This window comes from Passer montanus, unplaced genomic scaffold (assembly GCF_014805655.1).
Source record: "Passer montanus isolate IOZ18808 unplaced genomic scaffold, ASM1480565v1 scaffold42, whole genome shotgun sequence".
Lineage (NCBI taxonomy): Eukaryota > Metazoa > Chordata > Aves > Passeriformes > Passeridae > Passer > Passer montanus.
Genome location: NW_024369041.1, coordinates 633,032 through 650,573, shown reverse-complemented (window position 1 = coordinate 650,573; position 17,542 = coordinate 633,032). Strand labels below are relative to the sequence as shown.

The following is a 17,542-nucleotide window of genomic DNA, read 5'->3' as shown; positions in this document are numbered from 1 at the left end:
AGGCAGCCCAGAACACACCCCCTTGCAGTCCTGTTGGCTATGCCACCCATGCGAAGGCTCTGCACAGACACTGCTCCTACAAAAGATCTCTTTTTCCTTTGTTTCTGCCACCCTCCTGCTCCCCACAAGGAGGCAGGAAGGACAGGAAAGAGGCTTTAAACAGGAAACAGTAGGATTAGTTTGTCTACCATGCACTAAATGGCACACAAAGCCTGTGCCCAGAAACAAGAACAAGACTTAAATGAGTTTTCTCCTGATTCGGGGCCTAGAGATAACACTACAAAGGGAGCTACAAAGGAAGCTAACTGGATCGACTTACACTAAAAAAAATAATCACACAGAGCACACACCAGCCAGAAAATCGGCTTTCCATGACTGTGATTTAGACCCAGACTGCGCCTTTAGCAAGTCCACCTAGGAACATGATCAACAAACACAAAACAAAATATCAACTGTGTAACTTACTTTGTTTCTTTTGTTTGCTACTTTGTTTTTCTTGTAACTTACATTGTTCCTTCAATACCAAAACAAAATATCAACTGTGTAACTTACTTTGTTTCTTTGTTTCTTTTGTTTACTACTTTGTTTTTTCTTGTAACTTACATTGTTTCTTCAACATAAACACACTTACAAACTTTTGGAAAGAAACAGGAAAACTCCTGTTTCAGTGGCATTATAGTTTTGAACAGGACAACCTTCTGACAACAGACAACAACACTATATTCCATCCTCCAAGAGCAGAGCTAAAAGGATATAGATCAAACCCTTAAAGTGCTCTTCCAGTGCCATCAACCAAAGGATAAAGAACACCATTCTACCAACACAAGTCCTGAATTCCTCTAAAAAATCCCAAACACACAAACCAAATCAAAAGCTGCAAAGCAGTTTCCACCACAGCTCGCTCCTACTTCACACCAATGACTAGACTTGAATTCCCACCTGATCGTTTCTCTCTGCACACAATTCTTCTGTCAAGCACATAGGGCTAGCACCTCAACCTTCCACACCAAAAGCATGACAAATTTCACACATTTATGGTGAGTATAAAGCATCTCAGTACTGATGCCTTGCTCCCTGCTGGAGACAGCCAGGAAAGAGATGGATCATCTCACCAGAGAGCACTTATAACGAGACACACCCCGTGCTTCCATTCTCTAGGAACTACTCTCCTTCCATTTCATCCAGAGTTCTAGGTCACAAGGCTTATACCACTGTAACAAACAAAAACCCAACCAAAAACTAAAAAGCAGTGCTGGAAGAATTTTGTCCCGCCAGTTATTTTAAAATATCCTTCATGCCTCCACCATCACCTCCTTGGAAGATCCACCAAAAAAAGTAAAAAACACCCAAACAAGTAGCTTCTTTTATAGCATGGGATAAGTTTCTTTGTGAGGTTTATTTTTTTTTTTAATTCAGAATGTCTCAAAATGCTAAATCTACACAGAGCACGGAAGATAAAGCAAGAGCCAAAACAGAAGTGACCACGGAGCATCCTCGCTGGTACCCCCGCGCCCCACGGCCAGGCCTGCTAGGGCAGGAGGCTGAAAGGGTGCCAGAGAGGTCGCTCACTACCACAGCCGACAGCCAATTAACGTTAAAATAATTTAGAAATTAAGTTACATTCTTTACACCCACTGTTCCCTGTCTCCCTCCACGCAGCCCGGGCTCAGGGCAGGCTCTGGCAGCAGCCGGGGCGACGGCGGAGATCGGAGCGGGCAAACCGGCTGCAGCACACCGAGAGTCCTTTTCCCATTACCGCAATTTTTGTTATTATCACTATTTTTCTCCCTCGGGGCACCTCAACGAGACAAGCCAGCTCGAACTCCCCGAGGAAGCCTCGCCCGGCCTCTCGGGCTTCCTTTAATGGACACGGACAATGGCAGGGGCTCGCCACAGCCCCGCGCTGCCGGGAAACAGCCGGGGCTGCTCCGGGCACAGCGGGTGCAAATGCCGCCGTTTCACGACGGAGAGAGCAAGGGGCGCTCCGGGGCAGGCGGGTGCCCGGGCCGGGACTCACCGGGGCAGCAGCCTGCTCGCTAAGTTTCGCCGGGCTGGGCGGAGGGCGAGGCGGCGGTCGGCGTAGGTCGCTCCGCTGCCTCGGCTATTCCATGGACGCGGCGGCGCTGCCGGAGCCTCCTCCCCGCGTCAGCTCGGCCGGAGCGCCAGGCGTGCCCTGGTGCCGGGCGTGCCCTGGTGCCGAGCCGCCCCGCCGCGCTCCCGCCGGGCCCAGGCGGCGCGGAAATGAACGCCGGGCCACGCCCGCTCCGCTCCACACAAAGGGGCGTGCAGGAAGCGCGGCTCTGCCTCCGCACCCCGCGGCTCTCCCGCTGTGAGCCCCTGGCAGGCGTCCCCCCGAGCACCCCCGGGCCCTGGCGGTGCCTCCCCGCAGCCCTGGAGCGCGGCGTTGTTAGCTCGGGCCCGTTCCGCGGCCCGGCCCCGCGTGTGGGCTCAGGCAGCCCGCCTCGGGCCTGGGCCGCGCCTCAGCCCGCAGGCTGCGGAGCGTGAGCCAGCGAGTCACACACAGCGCATCCTGAGCCACACCGAGCCCACCTGGAGAGCCGCAAGGCGAAGGAAAGACATGAAATAAAATGACCCCGACGAGTGTTTTGAGTCTTCGGGCGTCCCAGGGCTTTTACGCCTCCCGACCGGGACGCTGAGAAGAGAGGAGGGAGGGAAGGGAGGGCTGGGCTGTTTCAAGCCGTGTGATGGCTCCCACCTGAGGCAGCCGCCTGGCAGGGGGGAAATGCTGCCCTGCCGTCCCGCTTGGCTCCTACCTCCACGCTCCCCTGCTGTCCCCTTTCCACACCTCTCTTAACACAGGGAAACATTTCTGTCACCTTCATCCCCGTCCTCATATATAAAGCAAAACTAATGTCTTCAGTGCTTCGCTAACTATGAAAGTACATTTGTGGCAGGAAGGCAGGGCCGGGGGAGCAGTGCAGCACCACACGTGTTCCTACAGACTGCCTCATTTCTCTACACTTTCTTCACCTGCTGCAGCCCTTGGACTCAGAGGAATTCCTTATTGCCCCGAGTCAGGAACAGCCCGCTCACAAAGGCAGCAGCAATCGCACTGAAGTAGAAGGATCTGTTGAGCAATCAAATGGTGCGAGTTCAGCATTTCTCTGGTGTGCTAATTCTCCACTCATCAAAGCTGACAGCCAAAAGCGTGCTAGAATTAACAGTAAATGCACAGTTCCCCTCATCCAACCCCTTCTGATGTCTGACAAGGCAATACACACCAGCGCGTCACCCACTCGCCGCTCACACGATCAAGATTCTGTCTCATTTCCCACACGCAGTTATTTAAATAAATGGGGGGCTGGTTTTGGTTTGGGTTTCTGTTTGTTGTTGGGTTTTTTTAAAGGGAGGGGGACTATTTACCAGCCTCCCCCAAGCTTGCTCCAGCCTTCTTAGAAACCAAAGCAAAATTGAACTGATGTTAAAGATGCTAACTGTGTTAAAGATGACAGAAGATGCCAGAACAACTACCTGAATTTTGAGCAGAATCTAAGAGGGGAAGGGGAGCTCAGAAAGGTCACCGGCTTATCAGATGGTAAGAAGAACTAGAAGAGATCCTTTCTCCATCTCAGAAGTACTGAAGTAATCTTACAGAGCACTGAGTCACATTCTCCAGAAAGTCCAGAGCCAAGGCAGAAAGCTCTAGTATGCTGATTCTGTAAGAGATAGGAAGATGGTGCAATAGTAACTTCTAAGATTCAGTGGGGAAAATGGGAAATTTCAGGGAAACTCAGCAGCTTTAGGATGTAAGGACTGTGGAATTAGGAAGGGCATTTGTCGATAAAATAAGGTTTGTCACAGACATATTTTATGAAAAACTAAAAGAGAAAGCAGAAACACTTTAGGGAAAGCCACGCTCGAGGTCGATCAGAAGAATAATAAATTAGGATGGAACTGGTCAGACACCCAATAAAATTCGAGGCTGAATCAGTGATTTGAGTTTGTCCTCAGTGCCACAGCGTTTCCCCACCTCCCCCTGCTGTTAGCAGTGGCTCTCGCACCTCTCTGCTCGGGTCCCCTCGATCGGCCCCAGCGACAAAGGCACATCCCGGCAGGAGAGGAAATCAGTACCACAAAAACGCACTAGGTTAAATGTTGTAAGCATGCCAGTGAGTCTGTTAATAATTTATTCCCTCCACTCAGAAATATCTATTTACCACAGACTGCGTCCGTCAATACAGCGCATCCTTCCTCCAAGTTTCTGATGCTTAAAAGGAAAACGTCCATACAAGTGAAACGATCGCAGGAATAGATGGCTGTTCCTACAGCTTTCTTCCAGCCGAATCGGACCCGACAGCAGTCTGCTCCTGGAACCTGTTTAGCAAATTTTCTGCTGCAGAAAACCCCTGGGGCTCACCGCTGACCTGCACTTCGGCTGGCTAGCAGTGACATCCAGCGGTGCGGAGAGAAAGAGAAACTTGCTCTATTTTTTTTTTCCTTTTCCCTTACCACCGTGCATCACAGGAAACGCATGAGGAAATGGCAGGGATCCCTTGGCATTCCCGTCTCGTTTTGGATGTTCGCGAATGGCACCAAGGACGGGCAGTTTGACAGCGCGGAACAGATAACGCGCACGGGGAAACAAAGGCGCAGATCCCTCTGGGGCAGACAATCTTTCTGATGGCCCTAAAAGGACACTGCAAATAGGAAATGCAATTGGGGATGCCTAAGGTTCAAATAAAAAGCACTCTCCTATATTGCACCCACATCCATGACTTCACAGCATTTTCATTCATTAAATATTTTCATTAACCCCAGGTGTGTGCTGAAGAAAATATAAATGAGCTGACAAACAAGGAAAAGTTTATTGAAAAAAAATTATAGCAGAGTAGTGTTTCTGAAGCCCTACCCTTGCACTTTGTGCACTTTCCTGACCCGTCTTCAACCTTAAAGATGAAAATAAATAGATTATAATTCTGCATAGGTGCAAAATGCACATGTCAGAATAACAAACTTATAGTTATTAGTGTCCAGAAACTAGCTGAGTGTTAAAGTATGATGTGATATTTGATGTGCTGAGAATTATTTAGATTTTGGGTACATGCCATGTTAAAAGAAAAAAAAAAAATCAAAACATTAAATGCATACAAGGAACTGGGCCAGCAGAGGTAGCTGTTAGCACAACAAAATTAACAACTGTAACTTTTTTTTTTCAGTGGACATTCTAAATTCAGTCTGCAGTACTGGAAATTCACTTAGATGTAATTTGTTCCTCCTTTACTATTTTGCTCTAATTTTAGTTATTTGGTTTAGCCCATTTCCAATGGTAATTATCTGTTCCTAGCTCCTATGTACCACCTATTTCTACCCTTCCCATTTTTATTTTGTCAATGTGGGGCTCAGAAAGGATGAGTCAACTCCAAGTAATTTCAAGGTTAGCTTGAAAAATAAATCAGATTTATCATTAACAATATTTCAGAACAATTTCAAACGTTATTTTGACCTTCCAGGTCTCCAGATTTTTACTTGGTTTTTGAAAGACAAGGTAAGAAAACTTTAAAATACACGTTAGCTTACGCAACTTTCAAATCAAGAAGTGCACTGACTGTTTACGGGAAATAATGCTGTTTGGAGCAGGAAAAGACCTCAGGCTGATGTGGTTTCTGTATATATCCCTCTGGGGAATCTGCCAAAGCAGAGAACTTTCAGTTTCCATGAGTACTTTAATAAACTTAAAAAGCCTGCATGGCTCTTTCTAAAAATGTTTTTATGCTACAGAAACACTCCAGCATGCTGTAGTGTTAGTGATTTATATGTTTGACAGCCATTATATTTCCAAATGCTGGATAGCATTGCTTCCTGCTTGTTTCCACTCCCTTTGGGTGGGCAGAGAGCAGGGCAGCAGCCCCATGGCATCCTTGTCATCACCTAAGGCTCCCTGCAGTCTGGCTGGGCAGCCAGCTCTGACAGAGTGGGTGGAATTCAGTTGCCTGTACACAAAATTGTAAGGAGATACTTTCCAGATGCAGCAGGTTCTACGGGCACTTCACTTTATCTTCAGTTTCTAGGAATTTATCTGGCTTCCATCCCATTCTCCAAGGACTGTTTACGCCTTTCACATTTCATGTTTATGTGAAATGCACAAACAGCCCTTGGGACAAGGCCTGAAACGCAGGTCTAAGATCAGTACCTCCTTTGCTGGTCTTTGTGCAAGACCAATTCTCTGCAAATAGCAAAGCTTTCTATTTCCCACGAGAAAGAAAACTCAGAACTCCACAGAAGCCATGATCCAGAATACTCCTGCTACAAGATCTTTGTTATTCACAGCCTTTTGCATCCATAGCTCACACCCACTGCTTTTAGCACCTCTTGTGTTCCCTACCCCTTGCACTCCCAAGCATCCATATGCTGACTGCAGACAAGTGGACACTTACACAGTGCTTTGAACTTTTTAGGGTCAGCACACCATGCCCCCATGCCAAAACTGCCTTGCAGCAGTAAAACCCAGGAAAAGAATCCCTCGGACACAATTCTTTATTTCATGGTTCTCTGCACCTGTCCATGGCTCCAAGGAGAGCCTTTATAGACAAAGTCCATATCACGGAGTCAGTTTGCTGCTGTACTCTTCAAATCCTGTTCCTTCCTTCATCCCCAAGTTTCAGCTGATGGTAGCATACATGAGTGCAATATCTAGTTTCAAGTTTCAGCTGATAGTAGCATATGTGAGTCCAATTTCCATTTAGTTTCCAAATGAAACATGAATCACTCAAAATTCTCACTGCTAGTGTGCTGTTTCTGGGAACTGTGAAGAACAGACTCTGAAGAGCATATAAATATTTTTTGCTAAAATTAGTTTTACCTGGACATAAATACTAAGGAAAAAAAGTCAGAATTTCATCCATAAGGATGCAAATTTTTTAAAAAGAATCTTAAATACAAAAAGGAACTTGCCCTCAGGACACAATTATCTTCCTTTCAGGGAAATCACGTGGACTTAGAAGATCTAGAACCAGTAGTGAACTAACAAGAAATTCACTGTACAGACATAGTGGCACGTCTTGAATGCAAAATCTCAGAGTTAGACTGACAGGGTGTAGTCTGCTAGAAACACAGATATACATGATATTTACATGGTAATGAAAAAGCAAAAACCAAAGGCATTTCATTAATGTAAAGTTTTATTATATTTTCCCCTCAGCTGATACTCCATTACTGCAGCCTTAGAAGAGTTTTGTTTCCCTAGGTAGACAGCTTTTCAACCGACTGTCTCTGACTGTAAACATCTAGGCTAGGTCAGATTTTAGACCCAGCCTTTCATTAACACAGTCAGATACAAAGGACCAGTCGAAATCCTGACCACCTGGAAGGCTGCAAGGGAACCAAAAACAACCCAAGAGGATTTTCATCATTTTCCGTGTTTGAATAGAGAACCTTTCCTGTGCTTTGATCACTAAATAGTTAAGCAATTACACCACACATTCAAAACATGGACACATTCTACATTTCAAGCTCTAATCAGAAACATGTGCAACTGTTTTTCCACTTATGAAGCTTGTGGTTTTATCTTCTCAGCAGCTTCAAGGACAGATGGAAGGCTGACTTTGTCTCCAAATTCTTTCTCACGATGCTCCAGTAAAACACCCTAGTCAAAGACACAAGAGAGAAATTCAGACATGTCTCCCTGCAAAAGGTCCACTGCCCAACCGAGCAATTCCAGGAAACAAACTTCTGATCTTATACAAGACAAAAAAGCCTCCTAGATGGCCTGCAGTACCTGTCTTCCTGCCCCAATCACATATACACCTCCCAGGGTGAATCCTTCTCCTTCCAGATTTCCACTATATCCACTTCTCCAAGCACGGAAGAAATTCTGCCAAACTCCCAGGCGGAAGAAGCCTGACAACATCATCTTTCGTCTGCGTGGACCGTAAAAGCCTTTCTGCAGGGGAACAGAAAATATGTCAGCAAACAAAGGGAAAAGGACTTTTCATTCATGTGGATTTTAAGCTCATCCACAAGTATTTAAGCCCCATGTACACCTACATCCCTATTGCTGACAACAGCAGTGCTTTGTGATAAACGTATTTTTTTGGTCGGTTGGTTGTTGGGGTTTTTCTTAAAAAGTCAGCATGATTCTTTCACACAGGCAGAGGGGAGAGAGAAAATAAAAGGATCATCTAGTAGATTTTGAGTATTACATATTCCTTTTTTCTTTAGAACCCAAATGACTTTTAAATGTGTCTCCTGGTTTAGGGAGAAAGCAGGGCGGTGGTTCTGTAGGACATGAGATTGGCAATCCAGCACGTGCCAGTGCCCTGGAACAAGCCATATCACTGCAATCTGACCTGTACATCATGAATTAATTACATGTGTCACCTTCAAACCTTGATTCACACATCATAAACACAGCCAGTGAAAGAAAGGAATAAATATTAACAGGCCATATTGTTTACCTGCTAAAGGGGAGGAATAATCCAGCAACAGCAACTTATCAGTGCATTGCTACACCACAGTTTCTAAGCTGAGCAGGATGTGTAAATATAGAAAAACAAAGCCAATTAACTTCTTAAACTACAGTGCTACTAAATCCTTTTTCAATCAGACTACATTCTACTTATTTATACAAGTTCCTCAAACAGGGCATTCATAGATTCGTTTTTAAACAAAAGGAGAACACAAACTTCACTATACCTTTTCATCCAGAAAGATTTCTCCTTTGAAGTAATGCTGAAAATCCTCCACTTCAGTCCCTATCTTCTCTTTCACAACAGCATAGAGGGGGACACCCAGCTTGGACAGCTGGGGTTTCAGAGAGGAGAGCTCAGAAGCCTCCTAAGCAATGGAAAAAAACCCAAACATTTCAGTCAATAAATGGAGGTTGGAAAGCTTCACCTTGAATTTCAAGACCATCAGAAACACACGACTTCTAGCTTGAGGCACAAGCCAGAAACAGACCTGTAACATGTAAGCTAGTTAAATGTTACCTAGGCAGCTCTCCATCAGATTTACTACAATTTTTCTTTGTTAAACATGGAGGAAGCAGATTCTTCTAAGCATGCACTGGATAAAACATATTTTTAATTTAAAGCTGTGGAAATACTTTGCCTATAATAGGGCTTCAATTATCTTCTGAAGTATTTGAGAATGGTAGAAATATAATGCCTGCACATCACTTAACTTTTTCAGAATTTTCAATTCTTTTTTCCAACTTGAAATCCATCATTGTCAGTCCTCCTGCAAAGTATTTTGAGGGTTCTGTGCAGAAGCAGGCTACACAAGTTTACAGTAAGTAATGAAAATACACTCTCCTTCCTAATTCCCCCAGTGAAAAATAAACCAGGGAATTTCTTTGTAAACTTTCAGTATCCCAGAAGCAAAATTGCTTTTCCTCATGTGTAAGAGTATAAAGTCTCACCACTCATCTGCTGGGTTTTTTGTTCTCCTAAAGAAATCCCAATTTGCACAGTTTATATAAAGATCCCTGAGGTTTTGAACAGATCAGAGTGCGCACTGAAAATATGTTTCCTACCTCCCATGGAGAAAGGTCATTTTTAGTGGACAGAATTCCCACATAAAAAATCAAATCCACACTTTGAAAACAGTGGACACAGTTTACATGATCACTCTCAGTCACCTAACTGAAAAGCTAGCAGGACACCTAAAATTCACTGAGTACCAAGGAACAAACAGATAGGGATAAACAGACAGGCAGATTTGAAACTTTCAGTAATACTACTACTGCCAATAATAAAAAATCACTCTGGGATTCCTGACTGACTGTGTGTGGAAGTTACAGAGTCAGGCACCTAAGTGCATTCTCCCCCAGTGACGCTACAGCTGTTCAGAGAGCAAAGCACTTGAACCTTCCATGAATTCTACACCTATTTCAGCAGTTACTACTGATGGCAGCAGATGCCTTAATGAAGAGGTTACAATATTAATTACTCCATGTTACAGAGCAGTGAGTAACAACATAATAACTATTTTTCCCTATAGCTATGAGAAACATACTGTCCAAGGTGCAAGCTATGGCTGTTCCTTCCCGGGCACTTGGTACATTCAAATCGTGTTTTAGGTATCTGCTTCCAAGGAGCTCCACCCAAGGAGCCTAATGTCAACTTAAGGATCAAAATTTGTTTTCCAACCCACCTTGTTTTGGAACAGAAACTCCTTATCTTCAAAGTCTGTACCTTCCTGCCTCACATTTAGCACCCAGAACCAAGGGGTACTCCCTCTATACAAACCTTTTTTTTTGCAGATGAGCTTTATCTGATGGCTTTCTGCCAATCCAGTCTTGGGCTGTATTTGACCAGACACTACCTGGCTCACAGAGACTTATTTTGGACTACATTTATAAAAATAGCTCATAAGACTCATTACCATCTGAATCTTGTGCAATCTCCCTTTCTAATTACCATGGGCTAGGTCCCTGGCAGATGTAAAAATCATGTAACCATCACCTTCAGAAGGAAAAAGCTCAGGACCTGGACCATACAAACCAGCTGCAAAGGAAACTAAGTATGCTGGTAGCTGGTGACCAGTTTTAGCCATGAAAGAAAACCTTTCAGATGTATTTGATGACTGTGTTCTTCATCCCCTCCCTTTATTTACAGACTATCTATGCAAGCAGACCTCAACCCTTCTTAATTAATCCCCAAGCCCAGCAAGTACCTCTCTGCACAAAAATCATCCAGGTCTTCGTACAGCCATGATCACTGCACCATTCTCCTTCCATAGTTCACCTGCTTTGAATGTCCTTTGTTCTGTTTGTACAGGAGAAACAACACCAACAATCATATCAGTCAGTCTTGTTTATAACAATTAATAGTTTATGGAGCAACACAAAGCACTGCAGAGAATTCCACATTCAAATACAGTTCTAACAGAAAGAAAATTCTATATGTATAAGAGGAGATTATTGCATTATTGGAACACAAAGCACTGCAGAGAATTCCACATTCAAATACAGTTCTAACAGAAAAAAAAATTATATATGTATAAGAGGAGATTATTGCAATATTGATTTTTAGAAGTGTTTCTTGTTTCATCCAGAAATAACTGTTTTGGTTGTTTTTCCTTCACCACAAGTATTGGATATCAAGGACATGTCACAGCTAGGAAAGACTGAGAAAACTGCTGCCAACCCTGGCCTTAGGTTCTTATAAAAGTCCAATTATTGAAGAACATGGTCTGAAATAGCCAGAATCTTACCTGATCCCAAAGTTTTTAGCTCTATCTCCTCTAAAAACTCCAATGTAGCCTTTTCTGGCTTGGACAAAAACAGGTCAGTGTTAGCAAGGACGATTCCTGTCACAGCTGCACCAATGGCTCCAAGGCCAACAGACCACATGCCCATGGTGAAGGCCCCCAGGTCAGGGAGGAAGGACATTTCTGGAAAGAGAAACAAAGAACAGACAGCTCTGACACTGAACATCAATGATGCTAGAGGATGAGGGATTAAAACAACTAAAAGCTCATGCAGGTATTTCTGGTTTAATGGTGACTATCTGTATATTTATTAATGTACTGAAAGGAGTTTTAAAAGATAGAGATTACATTCCACTTCTGTGCCTGACCCACATCAAAACTAGATATTGACAAGATGTTCTTATCCTTCCCTGTCACCAGACAAAAACATCAACATTGCTCAGATGCAATGAGGAGAAAGATGACTGAAGTGTATGTGTGTAATAAAGAGCCTCTAACAATATAACCTGTACATTATTAGCCAGTAACTGAAATTATTACAGTAAGACAGCAGTTTCTTTCAAAAAAACAAAAAAAAAAAGTATTTGTAAATTAAATGTTTTACACAAGCTAATCTATATTAAACAGTGAACTTTACAAATACACTATAGAAGACTTGGGGAAAAAAAGCAAACCTAAACCTGCTATATCTGGTTCATCATAACTGGTAACCTTTCACATTCCTTACAGTTCCCCACTGAGAACCAAAGCAGGCACAAAGCCAAACTTGGAGCTCATGCCTGCAGACAGAAAAATGTAGACTTGCAACCATTTTATTACCCAGTGATCTGACACTGCAAACATGCCTGGGACAGCACCTTTCTCTATGCTAACTCACTGCCACTCTTGCTAAAGCAGAAAGGACAGCAGGAACAAGCAGCCTGCACTCACACACTCCACTTGGAACTGACAGCATTGCAATGGCAACCATCACATACAAATATTCCAGCATTAAACTACAAACCCTGCTTGTGGTGGCTCAAGTTAGGAGGTAATTTTGTTTAACCACCTTCCACAAACCCCCCACAGGCCAAACTTGACCCTTGCAAGTATTTCACAAGTCTGAAAAGGGTGTCCAGCGAGGCAGTATCAGTTAATGAGGATGCTGGAAATCACAACAGCCCTGCCTCATGGACAAAGTTCAAGATCCAGCGCTGGGTAATAACTGGTACAAGAGTCACTGGAGTTTTGGCAGCACAAGAAGTCACTGTACACTCACATTGCAAGAGCTGCATATTTGCATTCACACAACTGTAGCATTACATATTATGGAGAATCAAAATTTTTTTCCACAAAAAACATTTCCTGATAGAATATTTTGGTAAATACTGCTGTCTGTATATACTTTTGTATAGGTGAGGTTCCCACCTCACTAAATGTAAGAAAATATTATTCTTTTGAACTGTGACTGCTAATAAGCCAGACATACACATCATCCTTATCCCCACAGCTAGCTGCTGCCAGAATTCTGAAACAATTAGGAGCAGCTCATCAATTTTGTGCCAGGAATTTTCTGTGAGAAAACCCCTTTCTATCCTTAAACCCAGCTCCAGAATACTACCGATAAACAAATGCAACATTGGGAAACAAAAAGTAAAAACAGATCACATTGTTCTTTTAACAGCATACTTGGTTTCAAGGGAGGCAGTATCATGGTATCTAAAAACGTAAGTAACCCATGATCCTGAGCAAGAAAGCAAGAAACAAGGCCAGTTTACACAAACATCATGCAGATAAGAGAACAGATCCTACCCTGTTTCACCACTTATTTCTAACCAAGGCAAAACTTCCTGGACTGTATCTGCTTTCTTTACATACTTCTTTCAAACATGAAGTCATGTTTTAATGACATTTTTTAATATCTGCGTCTGACACCTATCAGAGACCATCCTGACCCCAGCCTTTGGTATGATGAAAACGTAACTCCAAATGTATGTAATGCAGCAATATCCTTGTGTTAAGACTTAAAATCTCTGTAGCATACCCAATTGGCTAAAGCTCTGCTCCCTCCCAGAGTTTGATTACCCAATTATTTGGATTTCAATCTCATCAGGTCAAGAATTGTTGGTTTTTTTTTTGATTTATATTAAAGGCAGTGGAGGGGAACCCAACTATTAAACCCTTGTGCACATCATTTGTGTACAAAAATGTTACAAAATTTGTGGCAAGTGATTAATGAGTAGTTCTCACATAGCTTTTCATTTTTATTAGCATAAAGAGCATCTCTAAAAGTTAGCTTCTGATCAGTAGTTACTGATCCAGGAGATCATTAAGTGTAGCTGGACTCTGTTACTCTCCACACAGCGACAAAAACCCCAACATTATTCAAATATGGAAATTTTTACTATTTATATAAATAGCAAAAAGGAAAATGCAGCTCTGCAGGGTGATACCTAAATTCCTCCCCTGCTAAGCAAACACCATAATAAGCCACTTTGAAAAATATGCATGGGAAGCAGCAGACAGGATTATTAAACCATTTGCTAACGAGACAGGATTATTAAACCATTTGCTGAGCCCTGACACATCACGTCATTGAACCCCAAGTGCCGAGACTGACTGAAAAACAGCTGAGCACTTGCAACTAGCAGCTCCATTTCTGGTAATCTGCTGTTTATTAAGGACATCTGAAACTCAATAGGACTTCACAACCCTCCCCCCCCATTAAAATACAAACAGATCAGGATTTTAAACACCGAGCAGCAATAAGACGACACAACAAAGCATCCTACAAGCCGTAATCCATGAGAGGAGACAGGAGAGCATCCCGGCAGCCTCTACAGGGCGCAGCACTCACCAGAACCCATCAGGCTGCTGGGCTTCGGCCGCCAAACCGGCAGGCGAGCGCAGGAGGGAGGGAGGGGAGCGTAAAGGAGGGGAGCCCGGGAGGAATGGGGGGAGCCCAGAAGGGAGGGAAGGAGGGAGGGAGGGAGCCCGGCTGCGCTGCGCTGCCCCAGCGCCGGGGAGGAGCCCCGGCCCGCAGGCTGCGCCTCTCCGGGACCGGGCTGTGCCAATCCCTGCCCCAGTGACAGCAGTGACAACAGCCAGCACGGCTGTCCAATCCAGGGCCAGGCTCGTTTAAAGGGATCTTAATCGTTCCACCTTCTGGGTTGTTTTTTAACTGAACGCATGGTTAGCTTTTTTATGGGGCGGGTAGGCACAGGGGTTACAGAAAGCCCTTCTGAAGCTGGAACAGAGCACAAAACTTTGAAATCTGCATGCTCAGCCACACTCTTCTGTAGAACTGGGCATTTTCACAAGTAACATTTTCCCTGTGCTTCAGCCTGTTCTACATCTAACCCCTTCACATATTTCCCTGTATTCTACATCTAACCCTTTCACACATGCATGCCGTACGCCAAAACATTACAAACAACCCTGGAAAAAATTAAAAAGTCATCACAATGCACAATATTAGGAAAAAAATTATTAGTATAAGGCTGTACCTCTACAGGGAACTAACCCAGTGTTTCTAGTCAGTTACCTGCTTTAGTGGCAACATCTCTTTGCTAAAAAGCATCATTTTCTCTGGGACTATCAGATCTTCCAACTCTCAACTCTGTTAAAACTTCCAGAAAAGAATGAACACTCCTCCTTAAACAGTACAGGCCAAAGAAAAAAGGAAAAACATTTTTGTGTGTATGTTTTTGCGGTGATCACAAGAGATCTACAAAATAACAGTGAGTTATTTTATGACCTATCAGTACTCAGTTAAACAGAATTTGAACAAGTATAACCTTGATCCTAAGTGCCTTCACTTTTGTCAAGACCAGTTAAAAGTTGTTTTCTAGATGTCTCATTTCCCTCCCACCCACAACCAAAGAAAAACTTGTCATTCAGCTATCCTTAAACATTTATTTTAAGTGTAAACAGGACCCACTGCAGCTGTGTCCCTCTGTTTTCAAGATGCCAGTAAGACTCAGAGTAGCAAACAGATTTCCTCACATACTTTTCCTAAAAAGAAAACTGTCTTGCAAGTTGGACTGCACTAGCAAATACTCTATAGCCTAAAGTGGTTTTGACCATTGCTTGCTCTTCCTTCCCCTCCCACTCCAGCTTCCCCAAGACATTCCATATCAAGCCTAAAAAGTTTCAGAGCTTTGTCAGAACTTGCGTATCCCAAACAAGTTGGGCTGAGCTTTTTATGAGACATTTCCCACCTCCCCCCCAAATGAGTCATGATTACAAATACCTCTGTAAGCTACCTCCTATAAAGAAAATTTACAATTCACAATAACCTGGTAACATGCTCATCAAGATTTCATGAGTGTTTAAATACCATTAAGGATTGCAAAATACAGCAACCTGACAGATCTTCAAACTTAGCCCTGCTTGAAGCAGGGATCTGACTGGAGAAACCTAGGAGTACTCTTCCAACCTAAATTGGCCTGTAAACACAAAAATCAATGCACAGAGAAGCCTCCTAGCATTTCTTGTGGCATAATTGTAATTTTCACAACACAAGGGATTATTTTCCTTTCTTTTTAGCTTTGTAAAGTCCTAACAAACCACACATTGTGTCGAGAATAACAATCATCTTTTTAGGTTTCTTCCCAATTTGTGCATGGTTCTCTACTGAATTCCATGGCTGTAGCTGTAGAAAAAGTTGCTGTGTCAAGCACAGAAACCATACTCCTTCCTTTGAAAGGAAGTTAGTTGTTACCCCCATTCTTAGACTGTTTTAAAGAAACCCAACATCTCAACAAGCCTTTTCTTTAGAGCAAGGGAGAGCAAAGAACTCTGGCACACTGCTTTGGAAATCTTCCAGCTCTCTTTATACTGAGAAGGAACAGACAGCTAGACACTGTGTATGGAAAAATTCAGATCTCTGATGAATCAGTGAATGGATACCATGGAGATATGAGAAATTTTAGGTACTTTTTGCAGTTCTGTGCTCCATATCTGAAGATAATACAGGATGAACTCACAGCTTGGTCTGCTGGTGATGCAGAGCAGGAAAGCTGCACTCTGAGTTGGTCTGAAGAGGTGGTGGAGGAAAGGGAATACCAACAAACCCACCAATAATACAAGTCAGCATTTACTGACAGCACAGCAGGTGCAGGGCAGCAAGTGATCCCTCCTGTTCCCACACAGCAGATCCAAGAGTTCTAAGTCCTGCAGATTCAAGCTTAAATAAAGATTTTCCCACCTTTTTGGGTTCTTAGGCCTTGCTTATATTTTAACTTCCACATTTCCCACACTATACAATTTATAACAGCAAAATCGTCAATAAAAGCAAAGACACAAGCAAATGGACACATTTCAACTCCACCCCACAAGGCAGAGGGGCTCTATGCATGGATGAGGCTGTAACACATCGCCACACACCCACCCATGGCACAATAATTTCCACACAACCTTGTTTCCCCTTGCCTGCTATGAGCCAGGTCTGATGGGAACAGTGCCCCTATGGTTAAAAAGAACAGGCTGGGAGACCTCCAAGCTGGTCCTTCGAGCAGCTCGAAGGTGGATTTCTTGAGCTGAGCGATTGCACCCAGGACCCAACCAGCACATCACGAATGAAACGAGAAACGAAGCACGGAGTCTTCTCCTACTACTCACACAAGGGGATAAGTTGGCCTTATCCCTGGCAAGCAGAGATCTCTCAAAACGTCAAACCACGAGGGCAGGCATGTGTAGGATTTCAACCTCGACAGCTCGGGATGGCGAGAGCCGCGGGGTCCCCGGCCGCCCCTCGGTGCTCAGCAGCCCGCGATCGCCGCAGCCGGGGAGAGGAGAGAGCACCCCCGCGGGGGACAGCCCAGGGGAGGGACAGCCCGGCACAGCGCGGGCCCGCGGCGCTCCCGCCCGCCGGACGCCCGCTCTGCGGCCCCGCACTCACAGCGCCGCTGTCCCGCCCAGCCCCGGCGCGCCGCAAGCACACGCGGGCCCGCAGCCACCATCACCCCGCACCCGCACCCCCTCGGCCCCGCGCTCAGCCCGCACCCGCCCCGCGGCCCCTGGGCCCCGCACTCACAGCGCCGCCGCTCCCGTTCCGCGGCCGCCGGCGCCGCCCCCGGCGCCCTCCGCGCACGCCCCGCTCGGGGCCCTCCGGCCGTGCGGATTAGCCCCGCCGTTAGCGGCTGGAGCGGATCAAGGCTCTCCGTGCCCTCTCGGAGCCCATTGTCCCCACTGTAGCTTCTGCCTAAGCGAAGAAAGAAATGAAATACATTATGGGATACAGAGCTTAAATACGCAAGGCAAAAACAGCACCCAGCCCATAACGACCTGAGTCCAAGAATGCTGTGAGCTTATCATTCAACTAATCTGATTAATGGGGCACTTAAATTTTTGCATGTATATTGCAGTCAAGAATATACTTGCTCAGATAAGC

General features: G+C 44.6%; 2 protein-coding genes across 6 annotated transcripts in view; both read right to left on the bottom strand.

Annotated features, from left to right (window-relative positions):
* Window positions 1–2,701, bottom strand: part of TSPAN14 (tetraspanin 14) — a 35,259-nt gene extending 32,558 nt beyond the window's left edge. Inside the window, exon 1 of one of the 2 annotated variants that reach the window (XM_039719663.1) lies at window positions 2,551–2,701. The gene's annotated coding sequence lies outside the window, so the exon portion shown is untranslated. Of the gene's footprint in view, window positions 1–2,017; window positions 2,504–2,550 lie in introns of those variants that run through there. The other variant, XM_039719662.1, reaches the window with a different exon arrangement.
* Window positions 2,702–7,121: 4,420 nt separating this feature from the next.
* Window positions 7,122–17,340, bottom strand: PRXL2A (peroxiredoxin like 2A). Of its 4 annotated transcripts, none has more exons than XM_039719711.1 (6): window positions 17,186–17,340; window positions 11,173–11,352; window positions 10,633–10,724; window positions 8,653–8,793; window positions 7,736–7,900; window positions 7,122–7,603 (listed from the first exon to the last, which is right to left on the bottom strand). In XM_039719711.1, the coding sequence occupies exons 2-6, from the start codon at window positions 11,348–11,350 to the stop codon at window positions 7,505–7,507; spliced, it is 675 nt and encodes a 224-aa protein (XP_039575645.1). In that variant the 5' UTR covers window positions 11,351–11,352; window positions 17,186–17,340; the 3' UTR covers window positions 7,122–7,504. The 4 variants fall into 4 exon arrangements, with proteins under 4 accessions (XP_039575645.1, XP_039575647.1, XP_039575646.1 ...); XM_039719713.1 differs by lacking the exon at window positions 17,186–17,340 and adding an exon at window positions 16,645–16,749; XM_039719712.1 differs by lacking the exon at window positions 17,186–17,340 and adding an exon at window positions 14,693–14,802.
* Window positions 17,341–17,542: the final 202 nt, after the last annotated feature.